A 15222-nucleotide genomic window follows, 5' to 3' on the forward strand; every position below is an offset into this window, starting at 1 on the left:
ACTCTCACACAGACTCACTCACTCACTCTCACTCACTCACTCTCACACAGTCTCACTCACTCACTCTCACACAGACTCACTCACTCTCACACAGACTCACTCACTCACTCTCACACAGATTCACTCACTCTCTCTCACACAGACTCACTCACTCACTCTCACTCAGACTCACTCACTCACTCTCACTCACTCACCCTCACACAGACTCACTCACTCACTCTCACTCTCACTCACTTACTCTCACTCACTCTCACTCACTCACTCTCACACAGACTCACTCACTGTCACACAGACTCACTCACTCACTCTCACACAGACTCACTCACTCACACACAGATTCACTCACTCCCTCACTCACTCACTCTCACACAGACTCACTCACTCACTCACTCTCACTCACTCACTCTCACGCAGACTCACTCACTCTCACACAGACTCACTCACTCACTCTCACACAGACTCACTCACTCACTCTCACACAGACTCACTCACTCTCACACAGACTCACTCACTCACTCTCACACAGACTCACTCACACTCACACAGACTCACTCACTCACTCTCACACAGATTCACTCACTCTCACTCACTCTCAAACAGATTCACTCACTCAGACTCACTCACTCACTCTCACTCACTCTCACACAGACTCACTCACTCACTCTAACTCACTCTCACTCTCACTCATTCACTCTCACACAAACTCACTCACTCACTCTCACACAGACTCACTCACTCTCACTCAGACTCACTCACTCTCACACAGACTCACTCACTCACTCTCACTCACTTACTCTCACTCACTCTCACTCAGACTCACTCATTCACTCTCACTCACTCACCATCACACAGACTCACTCACTCACTCTCACTCACTCACTCACTCTCACTCACTCACTCACTCTCACACAGACTCACTCACTCCCTCTCACACAAACTCATTCACTCACCCTCACACAGTCTCACTCACTCTCACACAGACTGACTCACTCACTCTCACACAGTCTCACTCACTCACTCACTCTCACTCACTCACTCTCACACAGACTGACTCACTCACTCTCACACAGTCTCACTCACTCTCACACAGACTCACTCACTCCCTCTCACACAGACTCACTCACTCACTCTCACACAGTCTCACTCACTCACTCTCACACAGACTCACTCACTCACTCTCATGCAGTCTCGCTCACTCACTCTCACACAGTCTCACTCTCTCACTCTCACTCACTCTCACTCACTCACCCTCACACAGACTCACTCACTCACTCTCACGCAGACTCACTCACTCACTCTCACTCACTCTCACTTACTCACTAACTCTCACTCACTCTCACACAGACTCACTCACTCACTCTCACTCACTCACTCTCACACAGTCTCACTCACTCACTCTCACACAGACTCACTCACTCTCACTCACTCACTCACTCTCACACAGACTCACTCACTCCCTCTCACACAAACTCACTCACTCACCCTCACACAGTCTCACTCACTCTCACACAGACTGACTCACTCACTCTCACACAGTCTCACTCACTCTCACACAGACTCACTCACTCCCTCTCACACAGACTCACTCACTCACTCTCACACAGTCTCACTCACTCACTCTCACACAGACTCACTCACTCACTCTCATGCAGTCTCGCTCACTCACTCTCACACAGTCTCACTCTCTCACTCTCACTCACTCTCACTCACTCACCCTCACACAGATTCACTCACTCACTCTCACGCAGACTCACTCACTCACTCTCACTCACTCTCACTTACTCACTAACTCTCACTCACTCTCACACAGACTCACTCACTCACTCTCACTCACTCACTCTCACACAGTCTCACTCACTCACTCTCACACAGACTCACTCACTCTCACACAGACTCACTCACTCACTCTCACACAGATTCACTCACTCTCTCTCACACAGACTCACTCACTCACTCTCACACAGACTCACTCACTCCCTCTCACACAAACTCACTCACTCACCCTCACACAGTCTCACTCACTCTCACACAGACTGACTCACTCACTCTCACACAGTCTCACTCACTCTCACACAGACTCACTCACTACCTCTCACACAGACTCACTCACTCACTCTCACACAGTCTCACTCACTCACTCTCACACAGACTCACTCACTCACTCTCATGCAGTCTCGCTCACTCACTCTCACACAGTCTCACTCTCTCACTCTCACTCACTCTCACTCACTCACCCTCACACAGACTCACTCACTCACTCTCACGCAGACTCACTCACTCACTCTCACTCACTCTCACTTACTCACTAACTCTCACTCACTCTCACACAGACTCACTCACTCACTCTCACTCACTCACTCTCACACAGTCTCACTCACTCACTCTCACACAGACTCACTCACTCTCACACAGACTCACTCACTCACTCTCACACAGATTCACTCACTCTCTCTCACACAGACTCACTCACTCACTCTCACTCAGACTCACTCACTCACTCTCACTCACTCACCCTCACACAGACTCACTCACTCACTCTCACTCTCACTCACTTACTCTCACTCACTCTCACTCACTCACTCTCACACAGACTCACTCACTGTCACACAGACTCACTCACTCACTCTCACACAGATTCACTCACTCACACACAGATTCACTCACTCCCTCACTCACTCACTTTCACACAGACTCACTCACTCACTCTCACTCACTCTCACGCAGACTCACTCACTCTCACACAGACTCACTCACTCACTCTCACACAGACTCACTCACTCACTCTCACACAGACTCACTCACTCTCACACAGACTCACTCACTCACTCTCACACAGACTCACTCACTCTCACACAGACTGACTCACTCACTCTCACACAGACTCACTCACTCTCACTCAGACTCACTCACTCACTCTCACACAGACTCACTCACTCTCACTTACTCACACAGTCTCACTCACTCACTCTCACGCAGTCTCACTTACTCTCACACAGACTCACTCATTCACTCTCACACAGTCTCACTCACTCTCACACAGACTCACTCACTCACTCTTACACAGACTCACTCACTCACTCTCACACAGTCTCACTCACCAACTCTCACTCACTCTCACTCACTCACTCACTCTCACACAGACTCACTCACTCCCTCTCACACAAACTCACTCACTCACCCTCACACAGTCTCACTCACTCTCACACAGACTGACTCACTCACTCTCACACAGTCTCACTCACTCACTCTCACTCACTCTCACTCACTCACTCTCACACAGACTGACTCACTCACTCTCACACAGTCTCACTCACTCACTCTCACACAGACTCACTCACTCACTCTCATCCAGTCTCGCTCACTCACTCTCACACAGTCTCACTCTCTCACTCTCACTCACTCTCACTCACTCACCCTCACACAGACTCACTCACTCACTCTCACGCAGACTCACTCACTCACTCTCACTCACTCTCACTTACTCACTAACTCTCACTCACTCTCACACAGACTCACTCACTCACTCTCACTCACTCACTCTCACACAGTCTCACTCACTCACTCTCACACAGACTCACTCACTCTCACACAGACTCACTCACTCACCCTCACACAGACTCACTCACTCTCTCTCACACAGACTCACTCACTCACTCTCACTCAGACTCACTCACTCACTCTCACTCACTCACCCTCACACAGACTCACTCACTCACTCTCACTCTCACTCACTTACTCTCACTCACTCTCACTCACTCACTCTCACACAGACTCACTCACTGTCACACAGACTCACTCACTCACTCTCACACAGACTCACTCACTCACACACAGATTCACTCACTCCCTCACTCACTCACTCTCACACAGACTCACTCACTCACTCACTCTCACTCACTCACTCTCACGCAGACTCACTCACTCTCACACAGACTCACTCACTCACTCTCACACAGACTCACTCACTCACTCTCACACAGACTCACTCACTCTCACACAGACTCACTCACTCACTCTCACACAGACTCACTCACACTCACACAGACTCACTCACTCACTCTCACACAGATTCACTCACTCTCACTCACTCTCAAACAGATTCACTCACTCAGACTCACTCACTCACTCTCACTCACTCTCACACAGACTCACTCACTCACTCTAACTCACTCTCACTCTCACTCATTCACTCTCACACAAACTCACTCACTCACTCTCACACAGACTCACTCACTCTCACTCAGACTCACTCACTCTCACACAGACTCACTCACTCACTCTCACACATACTCACTCACTCTCACACAGACTCACTCACTCTCACGCAGACTCACTCACTCACTCTCACTCACACAGTCTCACTCACTCACTCTCACACAGACTCACTCACTCACTCTCACTCACACAGTCTCACTCACTCACTCTCACACAGACTCACTCACTCACCCTCACACAGACTCACTCACTCACTCTCACACAGGCTCACTCACTCACTCTCACTCAGACTCACTCACTCACTCTCACACAGACTCACTCACTCTCACTCACTCTCACTCACTCACCCTCACACAGACTCACTCACTCACTCTCACACAGACTCACTCACTCACTCTCACACAGACTCACTCTCTCACTCTTACACAGACTCACTCACTCACTCTCACACAGACTCACTCACTCTAACACAGATTCACTCACTCACTCTCACACAGACTCACTCACTCTCACACAGACTCACTCACTCACTCTCACACAGTCTCACTCACTCACTCTCACACAGACTCACTCACTCTCACACAGACTCACTCACTCACTCTCACACAGTCTCACTCACTCACTCTCACACAGTCTCACTCACTCACTCTCACACTGACTCACTCACTCACTCTCACACAGACTCACTCTCTCACTCTCTCACAGTCTCACTCTCACACAGTCTCACACAGTCTCACTCATTCACTCACTCTCTCACGCATTGTCACTCAATACTCCTGACAACTGCCGTTTGTCACGAAGTGTAAGTGACGTCACCACCACGCTTGTGCCAGTCTAGGTGCACTTCGAGCTCACGTCAAAGTGTCGAAGGCTCACTCACAGGAAGTGACGGGACAGACCCAGATGGTATTGGTTTACTGCCTGGGATGACCTGTGCTCTCCATTGTGCCAAATTGCTACGTTTTATCCACCAGGCGCTCTGCCCATTGTTGTGAGCGTCGCTTCTCCGCCCTCCGCTGTTGTTGGAGGGAGACTGCCTCCAGATGACCCGTAGCAGCGTCCTCCACGAGCTTCCTTCACATGGGCCGATCTTGACACCGCTCACACGCACAATTGCACACGCGCACGCGCGCACGCAACAACCGCAATTCGGCACTAATTGTTGGTAACTTCCACGAGGTGTTGGTGCCAGGCTTGGTGCACTTTGAGAACACGTGACGCGTCAACGGCTCATCAGACTGCAAGTCGCGGGACACGCGCGCCCAGAGATGTGCAGGTGAAGACGCAAAATTGTCTCTCTCACACAGACACACAGACACACACACGCGCGCGTGTAGACACTCCGTGCACACTGCGTCACAAAAAGTCAGACCCCCCCTCCCGCAAATATGACGTCACAAAGCTCTGCCCCCCCCCCCCCCCCCCCCCCACAAAACCATATTTCCATTTGAAAATAAAACATGCTTGGAATCGCTTTAAACTATTGTCATTGTAGTGCGTATTTAATGTGGCGCTGCACTCTGATGTTGTAGGAGAAAACATTTATTAGAAATTCGATTTAATTAAGTAGAACGTGTTGTCTATATTTATTTAAAGTTGCGCATTTTGATGTGACGTCACATTTCTCAACCACCCCCTCGTCCCACATCGTCAGAAATGTCTGACCCCAGGTGCCATGGGTTGACTGACTGAGATGACTGGTAGAGATGCACCAGGTGTGCCCCCTACTGTGCCCATTTTCTGTATTTTAGCTGCCCGGTGCTCCGCTCGTTGTTGTGAGCGTCGCTCCATTGTTGTTGGAGGGCGCCTGCCTCCAACTTACCAGTAGCAGCGTCCTTCACGATCCTCCTCTACACATGCACACAGACGCACCCACAGAGAGACACGCAGACATACATATCGACATAGCAAGACAAAGATCCCCCATATGAGTAGAGCTTGAGTCTCTGTGTGGGTGTAAAGTCGTGTTCGTGAGCACCTACTCTGGCGGGCACGTCACACGAGAGGGTGGGTGGCCACCACCTCAATACTCACGTTTACACGCCACGCCACGCTTGAATCTCAGAATCAGAATCTTCATTTGGACTGCAGCAGCAGCAGGAGGAATCCGATGGGCTGTGAAGCTCTTTGCTCACAGAGGTCCTGTAGTGGCGGGTCAGCAAGTTACAACAACCAACAAACAAACAATACAAACAAACAATAATAAAAAAAACTACAAATAAACAATACAAACTAACAATACAAAATAAACAATACAAACTAACAATATAAATACAATAATACAAAATCTAGAGGAGTGCAAAATATAAAAAATGCGAACGCAAGTCACAAAAATCAAACAAGGACAGTAAATAAAAGTAAAATCAACATACGTTGCTGCACATACGTTCACGCCGATTTTAATTTGCACCACTAAATGCCGTCCAGGGCGAGGCGGGGGATGCCCAGAGACGTGTCCAGCGGGTCGCCACCGACGTCGGCTCCCGTGAGCGCCGGACTCACGGCGCAGTGCGCCAACCACTGCGCCACCGCTCCTCACGAGCGAAAGCGCAACACCTCCGGAGCAACCCGGGACTCGGCAGGTGTCGCCGTGGTCGCCTCTCGTCAATTAATCAAAGCCACGTGGGGTGAGGCGCCCTGGGCCGGGCTGCAAACCTGCTGCTCATCGTGAGCGCATCAGGAAGACTGCCTGACCAAGTCGTTGATAGGAGACTGCCTGATCAAGTCGTTGATAGGAGACTGCCTGTGTGCGTGCCAGGTGTTGTGGGCTCGGGGCTGCGAAGTGGGCGACAGATTGAAATAAAGCAACGGATGGATTCTTGTATCCGTCCGTGCGGAGCTTGGAGCGTTGCTCATTCGTCGTTTGCGCTTCTCCTCCCGCGCGGAGGCCACACAGCAAAGAAACGCCTTCGACGCAGCATCCCAGTGCACCACGACTCCAGAACGAGACTCGCTCCCGGGGTCTTCATGAACACGATGTGAACGTGGCAGTCCGGCGCGTGAAACCGCCGGAAACTGCGGATTAAAACGAACCAAGTTCGTATCGTAGCAGTTCACATTCAGTCGACGGATTGTTTTTTTCGTTCGTCAAAACCCCGACGTTTCCTGCCGCCCCCGAGAGTAAACCGCGTTTATTTTTGCGATTCTCTCGACAGATGTGATCGCTGTCCTGCTAACCCGCACGCACGCGTGCGCATAGCCCAGCGCGCCGCACTCGTAACGCACGCAACTCGCACGCCCACCGCTCATTATTAGGGATACCAAGGGATATGCAAATGATCTAAAAACAAGAGGGCCCAATGAGCAGTGCAGTGCGGGGGCGATGGAGGGGGGAGGCGGGGGCACCGAGTCGCTGTATAAATTCCTCCCCTCGTGCGCGCTCCTCCGACTCCGCTCAGGATTCGGAGCGACGCCTCCATCGCCGTTGCGCGCGCGTGAGTGAGCGCGACCCCGACGGGAATTCGCGACTCGAGTTCCACAGCGACTCGAGTTCCACAACGACTCGTGGTCCAGAGCGACTCGTGGTCCAGAGCGACTCGAGTTCCACAACGACTCGAGTTCCACAGCGACTCGTGGTCCAGAGCGACTCGAGTTCCACAACAACTCGAGTTCCACAACGAATCGAGTTCCAGAGCGACTCGTGGTCCACAACAACTCGAGTTCAACAACGACTAAAGTTCCATAGCGACTCGAGTTCCACAACGAATCGAGTTCCACAACGACTCGAGTTCCACAACGCAGAGACCGGGGGCAGGAGCACGGCGCTTTGCCGCGTGACGTCGGTAAGGAAACCAGATAGAGCGAGCGAGAGGGGGGGAGAGATAGGGGTGGGGGGGGACAGCGAGACGAGAGAGAGAGACAAAGAAGAACGACGGATTCGGCGTCTTGGGAAGAGTTCGGGGAGAGCGTGAGACCCGCGCGTGGCCTCTCAAGCCCCAACGGATCGCGCGGTAGCAGCGCAGCGCAACCCATGGAGGTGAGAGACGTGAGGCTCGTGATGGAGTCGCCGGCCAGCTCTCCGCTCTCGCCGCTCTCGAGCCCTCTCCCCAGCGAGGAGGACCCCGGGGAGAGGCCGGCGAGCAGGCGGGGATCCCGCAAGCGACGCGCGAACATCGCCGAGGGCGGTGCGGGCGGCGGGAAGCGAGGCAAGCGAGGAGGAGGTGGCGGTGGCGGCGGTGGCGGTGGCGGTGGCGGTGGCATGGGCGTCTCGGGAGGAGCGGGTTGCGGTGGCGGAGTGGTGAGCGGCGCGGGTGGCGGAGCTGCAGCGGGCAGCGAGGGCAGCCCCTTGTCGGGCGAGGAGATGCAGCAGCAGCGCTTCATCGCGAACGTGCGCGAGCGGCAGCGCACGCAGTCCCTGAACGAGGCGTTCTCGTCCCTGCGCCAAATCATCCCGACGCTGCCCTCGGACAAACTGAGCAAGATCCAGACGCTGAAGCTGGCGACGCGCTACATCGACTTCCTCTACCAGGTGCTGCAGAGCGACGACGAAGGCGGCAACGGAGGAGGAGGAGGAGGCGGCGGAGGAGGAGGCGGCGGAGGCGGAGGCGCCGACGCCAGGCTCAGCGCCGCGTGCAGCTACGTGGCGCAGGAGCGGCTGAGCTACGCCTTCTCCGTGTGGCGCATGGAAGGCGCCTGGTCGCTCTCCGCATCGCATTGACACGGTACAGAACTCGCGCGCGCGCGCGCACGACGGGCACGACGGGCACACGCGCGCGTGGGGCACGAGACGAACGCGCAGCGGCAACAGCCGCCGCCGCCGCCGCTGTGTCCGCGTACCCTTTGCACACGAGTGTGTACACACATGCGAGCACGCATGCACGCGCGCAGGTCAACACACACACACACACGTGTTCACGTGTTCACACACACACGTTCACACATACGTGTTCACGTGTTCACACACACACACGTTCACACACACACGTGTTCACACACATACGTGAACACGTGTGTTCACACACACGTTTTCACGTGTATGCAAAGGACTGTGGTGAGTACGCGCGCCCACTCGTCTCCTCGCGAGGGGCGCTTTGCTGCGCATGGGGTGGAGTGGTGGGGGCGAGGTGTAATTGACAGCTCGCTGTTAAAGGCATCGGCTACCACACCCGGACACTTAATTCGGTCTCTCACACGCTCTATAATTGACTCCGCTTCGACGAGTGGTCGGCGCACCACGAGATGACTCCGTGAGTTGGGAGCCTCTCGCCGTCTCGATATTTACTCGACCAAGACGCGCATCGGCCACCTGCGCAACTTCCCGTCTCATTCGCAGTGCCCGCAGCCGATGGACAACTGACGTGCCCTATGGAGTATGACAGAGAGGAACGGGTTACTCAGTCAAGTAAAGTGAGATGATGGTTACAAGAAGAAGAAGAAGAATATGAATAATAATACTCGGGCAGAATTATTGGCCAGGAATCTTTGCGCGGAGGTTCTAAGTGGAGCGGGAGAATGAAGTTTCTTTCGGGGCCGCTTATTTGTGTTTCCACGGCCCTGGCCAGACCACAGCCACGAAGCCAAACAACCGCACGGCAAGAGGCTCCGGCTCCCACCGCTTGTTCCATTGAGCCCTGGGCTTTTTGCTTTCGTCTGCCCCCCCCCACCCCCATCTTTTCCGACAGCTCATTTAACACGTGGTCCTGCACACTCATGTTTTAGGTAATAAATAAATAAACAGACGAGAAGTCTGCTTCGCCGCCTGGGTAAATGACGTTTACGTTTAGAAATCACGCCTCTTAAAGGCATTCCGGGACCAGTGATTTTCAACAGCGTTTGTTTAAACAAGGCAAGATAAAAATAACCTCGCTCGGGTTCGACTTATCTGTGTTCATCAGCAGAGCGTGGTTCGTTTAACAAATGGTGCCGGGCTGTTGTCGACAAGAGCAGCCCCCTCCACGAGTGCCGTGGGGCCCCAATCACGACCAGCACCGCGGCGCAGCAGCAGCAGCGCGGTGCGACGCGCGCCACGTAGTCGTTTTGGATACATGCGTAAAACCCGAGAGGTTCCTTTGGAAATATCCAGTGTTTGGTGGTGCATGGTTTGTTCTGGGGCCCACCCCCCCGCAACAACAAACCACCATCACCAACAACAGCGATAACAACAACAACAACGGCCAGTGATTGTTTTAAACGTGGAGTTTCCGAGTGAATAACCGCGCCATCTCTCGCAGCGCACTCGCGATTTGGGCCTTCGCTGGATGTGCGCGGTCCTTGACTCGGCGCTTCTCTCTGCTCCGCAGCCGCCCCGCGTGGAGGAGTGGAGCTCTCTGGTTCGTGGGAACCCCGAGGGATTGAGTCGCGGCCACGTGTGGAGGAGAGGGAGAGAGGGCGAACTGAGACCTCGCTTTCCAATGGCTCGCGTGAACTCACCCTCCTCGCTCTCGCCGCTGCTGCGCGTGAACGCACCCCCCCCCCCCCCGCGCCCCCCACCTCTCGGGCCCGGCTGCTGACCCGCGGTTTGCGCGTGACCTGCTTGCGCGTGACCTCGCAACGGACTCTGGAACCGCGGAATTCTAGATCGACGGAGCTAGTCGCGGCCAAGGTGTGGAGTGGACGAACTGAGACCCCCCCCCCCACCCAACCAACCAACCCCCGCCGTTCACTGGAAACAAAACAAGAGACATTTGATGATTTTTTTTGTTCAGAGCGGAAACAAACAAACCAACAAAAACTCTGTCGAGCAAACGCGTCGCGTATTTATGTAAACTCGGGTGAGGTACGGAGGATGCTCGGCCAACACAAGGAACCAGTCTCGTGGTCATGCGAATGAGTCCGATTTAAACACATCTTATGTTCAACCGAATATCTGAGAAATGTCTATATATTTTAGTAAATCCGTATTGTTCTCTTCACTCCTTTGTTGCCTGTAAGCTTAAATACGAACTAGACCAAGCAAAGTATATATATGTATAGTGTGTGTGTGCGCGCTATCTCACGCCAGCTGTACGCGTTGTAATTTATTGGGGAGGGAAGCTCTGGGCTTGGAACCCAAACTCTGTCTCTCGTCTGCTCTGCTGTCTAATCCCGGCTCGCGGTGATCCCGGCTCACACGGGGTGCTCTGCAGAAGAACCCAGAGTCTCTGAGTCGCGACTGCCAGGTGCCCTCTCTCTCTCTCTCTCGATCCCGTTCGTGCTAATCGTCTTGCTCAGTGGTACCAAGCGTTCAATATTCGTGGGATATTTAACAACAACAACAAAACAAGTTAAATCCTCTCGAGTACGAAATTGCAAATGAATGTGTTGGAGTATTTTTTTCAGTGTTATTATTGTCGTCGTTATTTTTTTGTCATCGTTGTTGTATTACGCATTCTTGGTCAAGCCTATGTTTACATACAAATATATATATACATCTACATTTCACTGAGCATGTGCTGTGTACGTTCACCCGCACGTATTGTCAACTGCATTACGTACTGTCTGTTGTGTGTGTGCGCGCGTATTTTGAAAGCGGTGAACACTGGTTCAGCGTGTTGCGCTGCAAACCAAACCCACCTGAGTTCGATTTCTAGCCAAGACTAACATCAGTGTCAAGTGAGTGTAACTTGTCCCGGGCCTCCCCTAAGTAGACTCAGCCTTAATTTAGTACCTGGTGCGGCGTGCAATCATCAGCAGTGCGGTCGGTGCTCGCTAACGGCACTTACGCCAACAATCTGTTCAGAGCTATGCGAGGATTCTAACGTGTGTGTGTGTATATGTGTGTGTATGTGTGTGTATGTGTGTGTGTATATATATGTGTGTGTGTGCGGTGAGCGATAGTGTAGCGCTTACCGCGCTGTGCTACGAGCCCGACCCGATTAATTCTCGCTCAAGGCAGAACACCGGTGACGATAATCTAGTCCTAGGTATCCCCTAAGTCGACTCAGCCTCAAATGAGTACCTGGTGCGGTGTGCAAACATCGCTTCTCGCGAGACAAAAGGCGGCCGGGCGTGGTGCTGGCCACCCACCCCCTCGTGTGCCGTGCCGGCCTTCGTAGGGGCTCGCTCACAGCACTTGCCCCAACAGTCTGTTGAGGCTATGCGGGGGCGCTGTGTCTCTATGCGTATACGCAGGGTGGCGTAGACCGTCGTGCATCAGCACAAACCTCGTGGCGTCCACGGGCAGATGTTCGCCTTTTAAGATCACGCGTCGTGTCAGCGAGAGAGATGGGACCCTTTGAAGTTGTGTTTTATCATCTCTCTTCGCTGCCGCCCGATGCCATGTGTCAGTAAATAGGCGGCGTGCGACCTCGCCACGCGGACCCATCCACGCAGCAGCAGCAGCAGTAGTATCAGCAGCAGCAGTAGTAGCAGCAGCAGCAGCAGTAGTAGCAGCAGCAGCAGTAGTAGCAGCAGCAGTAGTAGCAGCAGCAGTAGTAGTAGTAGCAGCAGTAGTAGCAGCAGTAGTAGTAGCAGCAGCAGCAGTAGCAGCAGCAGTAGTAGCAGCAGCAGCAGTAGCAGCAGCAGTAGTAGCAGCAGTAGTAGCAGCAGTAGCAGCAGCAGCAGCAGTAGTAGCAGCAGCAGCAGTAGTAGTAGCAGCAGCAGTAGTAGCAGCAGCAGCAGTAGCAGCAGCAGCAGTAGCAGCAGCAGTAGTAGTAGTAGCAGCAGCAGCAGTAGTAGTAGCAGCAGCAGTAGTAGCAGCAGTAGCAGCAGTAGCAGCAGCAGTAGCAGCAGCAGCAGCAGTGGCGCGGTGCATGTGCAGTACAGCAAATAGGGTTCGCGAGTCCAATCTCTGCGGACCTCTGAGTGACACTAGCCTTGGATTTTTTTCGGTAAAGTCACGTAGGTAGAAAATAGTGATTTAATTTATTTTATACACATACAACATGTACTGTATATGTAACGATTCCCCAAAGAATGCAGTTGTTTCTTGCCGTGGTTTTCCCACCTGATGACGATTGCTTGTGTTGCGATCGAAACGTCGTAATCTATTCGTTTTCTACCTGCGTGACTTTTACCGAAATAACCAAAGAGTATGGATCCCTGCAGTCGCGAAAACTTCAGATCTAGATTGGGTTTTTTTTTCATACGATAGGTCATATGAGCTGGTTTTTGTGCAACACCCTTTTTTTTACTAAACCGCCGACAGTCGGATTCTGGGATGCTACGAAGCCGGCCCGAGTCGCGACGGCAGTGGTGGTGGCGCTCAGTCGAAAGCAAAACGAAGCAAAGGTTTTCTGGTCCCACGAAGATCAAGAGCTAACAATTGAACTCAGACCCTTTTCGCTATATATAAAAAAAACATTCTAAAATCACTAAAATAATTATAATCAGTCCCTTCACTTAATAAATCGTTCACAAGCCGAAAACACGATTCAATTCGGCAACCTTTTGCATCTCATTTTATATTTCAAGTTTTCGTGACTGCAAAGATTCATACTCGTTGTTTTTTTCGGTAAAGTCACGTAGTTTAAAAGAAAACAAATACATTAAATCACGACGTTTCGGAGGCAACACAAGCTTCCGTCTTCAGGTGAAACCGTCACAGCTAAATTTCTGCATCAAGTGAATCGTGCTTGTTGTCACGTGACACAATTCCCGCTTTATTGTTTTCTCAGCAACAACATATTGGGCTGGGTGCCACGGCTTGTTGGGTTGGCATCTGGACGAGGGTCATCGTTAGGGGGGGGGGGGGTCTGGGTGTCATCGGGAATGCGAGCTCGTGTGGCCAGGAGAGAGTGTCACCCTCTCGCGTAGAGCGGGCGCGGATTGATCCGCTCGCTCCGGGGATCTCTGCTTTCCTCCGACGTGAAGGTAAAAAAAAACAACCTCTCCTTTAGATGATGCCATTGACTAACAACACCCCACCCCCCGCCAAATGTAGCAAGGACCCTCCTGGGAAATTCTCCAGAAGCATTGGAGCTTTCCGCGAATAAATTATTGGCATCAAAACGAGGTTAGAAGTGATGATGGACTTCCTGTACAAAGAGAGCGAGGCGGTGTGACGTGTCCAGGAAAGACATCGTCACCTTTAACCTCAAAGAGCGGCAGTGCAGTCATATTTTAAACGGTTTGGTACGAAAATTTGTAATAAAACGCGTCCGTTTGAACAGTCTTTACATTTCACGCGCAATCCCGTCTCGTGATTGTCGTTGTGGGGTTTTCTCTCGGCACTCCTCTGCGGCTTCCTTCCAACACGAAGCAAAATAAAAACCACACAGCCATTCGCTTGCAAGGGAAATCGGCGACGCGTGTCAATAACGGTGTAAGCAAGGCCCTCCTGAACAAGAAGACGAAGACGCGCAAGACGAGCAAGACCACAACGACGTACTGAGGACCGTCATTGAAACTATCGAAATAACGCAGCACATGTCACGAAAGGCGGACTGGGGACTTGATGGAGATTTATTTAAATGATGACGACGACGAGAGCGGAACGAGGCCGTCGTTCGCTGAACTCGCCCAACGCCTCTCGTGTTCATCGACTCGCGTGTTCAGCGACTCGCGTGTTCATCGACTCGGAACCACGTGGACACGCGCAGAGTTTCACTTCTCACTTCGATGTCACTCTTTTGTCGGAACGCTGCTTTTTGCAAGGCTGGCTGGCTCTGAGTATTGTCGGCGTAAGGCACTACCACTAGAGTGCAAGGTACATCAAACAATAATCATAGTATTCGGATATAATTGCAATCCTGTTATATTCGTATGAGCCCAGGAGGACATCGTGACGATGGCAGCATGGGGCGACGTGGGTGCGGCTGCGTGGCGAGGTGATGGTCGGAAACAACGTTTGAACAACGTTCGAACAACGTTAGTTTCTGCGCGGCGCCTCTGGCTGAACGAAGCCGCGTGTTGTGTGTACGAGTCGGCCAGCGCGTGCGAGAGACCCAGATGAACTTTATAAAAAAAAACTATCTCTGTGAAATGTCTCTCCCTGCTTCTGATGCGCGAGGCACGCGGGTGAGGTTAGGGTGAGGGTGCGTGTGAGGGTGAGGTGAGGGTGAGGTGAGGGTGCGTGTGAGGGTGAGGTGAGGGTGGGGTGAGGGTGAGGTGAGGGTGAGGGTGCGTGTGAGGTGCGTGTGAGGGTGAGAT

The 15222-nt window shown here is 52.6% G+C and overlaps 1 protein-coding gene and 1 long non-coding RNA gene across 2 annotated transcripts; one reads left to right on the forward strand and one right to left on the reverse strand.

The window, feature by feature from the left end:
- Positions 1–5819: 5819 nt before the first annotated feature.
- LOC133344486 (uncharacterized) lies at positions 5820–6990 on the reverse strand. The gene is made up of 3 exons (XR_009755351.1): positions 6588–6990; positions 6250–6357; positions 5820–6065 (listed from the first exon to the last, which is right to left on the reverse strand). It is a non-coding gene; the product is annotated as an uncharacterized LOC133344486 (long non-coding RNA).
- Positions 6991–7614: 624 nt separating this feature from the next.
- On the forward strand, positions 7615–11569 carry LOC133344746 (twist-related protein 1-like). The gene is made up of 2 exons (XM_061554864.1): positions 7615–8876; positions 10455–11569. Exon 1 carries the CDS (start codon positions 8186–8188, stop codon positions 8870–8872), a length of 687 nt encoding a protein of 228 aa, XP_061410848.1. The 5' UTR covers positions 7615–8185; the 3' UTR covers positions 8873–8876; positions 10455–11569.
- The last annotated feature ends 3653 nt before the right edge of the window (positions 11570–15222 follow it).

Source organism: Lethenteron reissneri, chromosome 20 (assembly GCF_015708825.2).
Source record: "Lethenteron reissneri isolate LAM-NWPU_2019-01 chromosome 20, ASM1570882v1, whole genome shotgun sequence".
Classification (NCBI taxonomy): Eukaryota; Metazoa; Chordata; class Hyperoartia; order Petromyzontiformes; family Petromyzontidae; genus Lethenteron; species Lethenteron reissneri.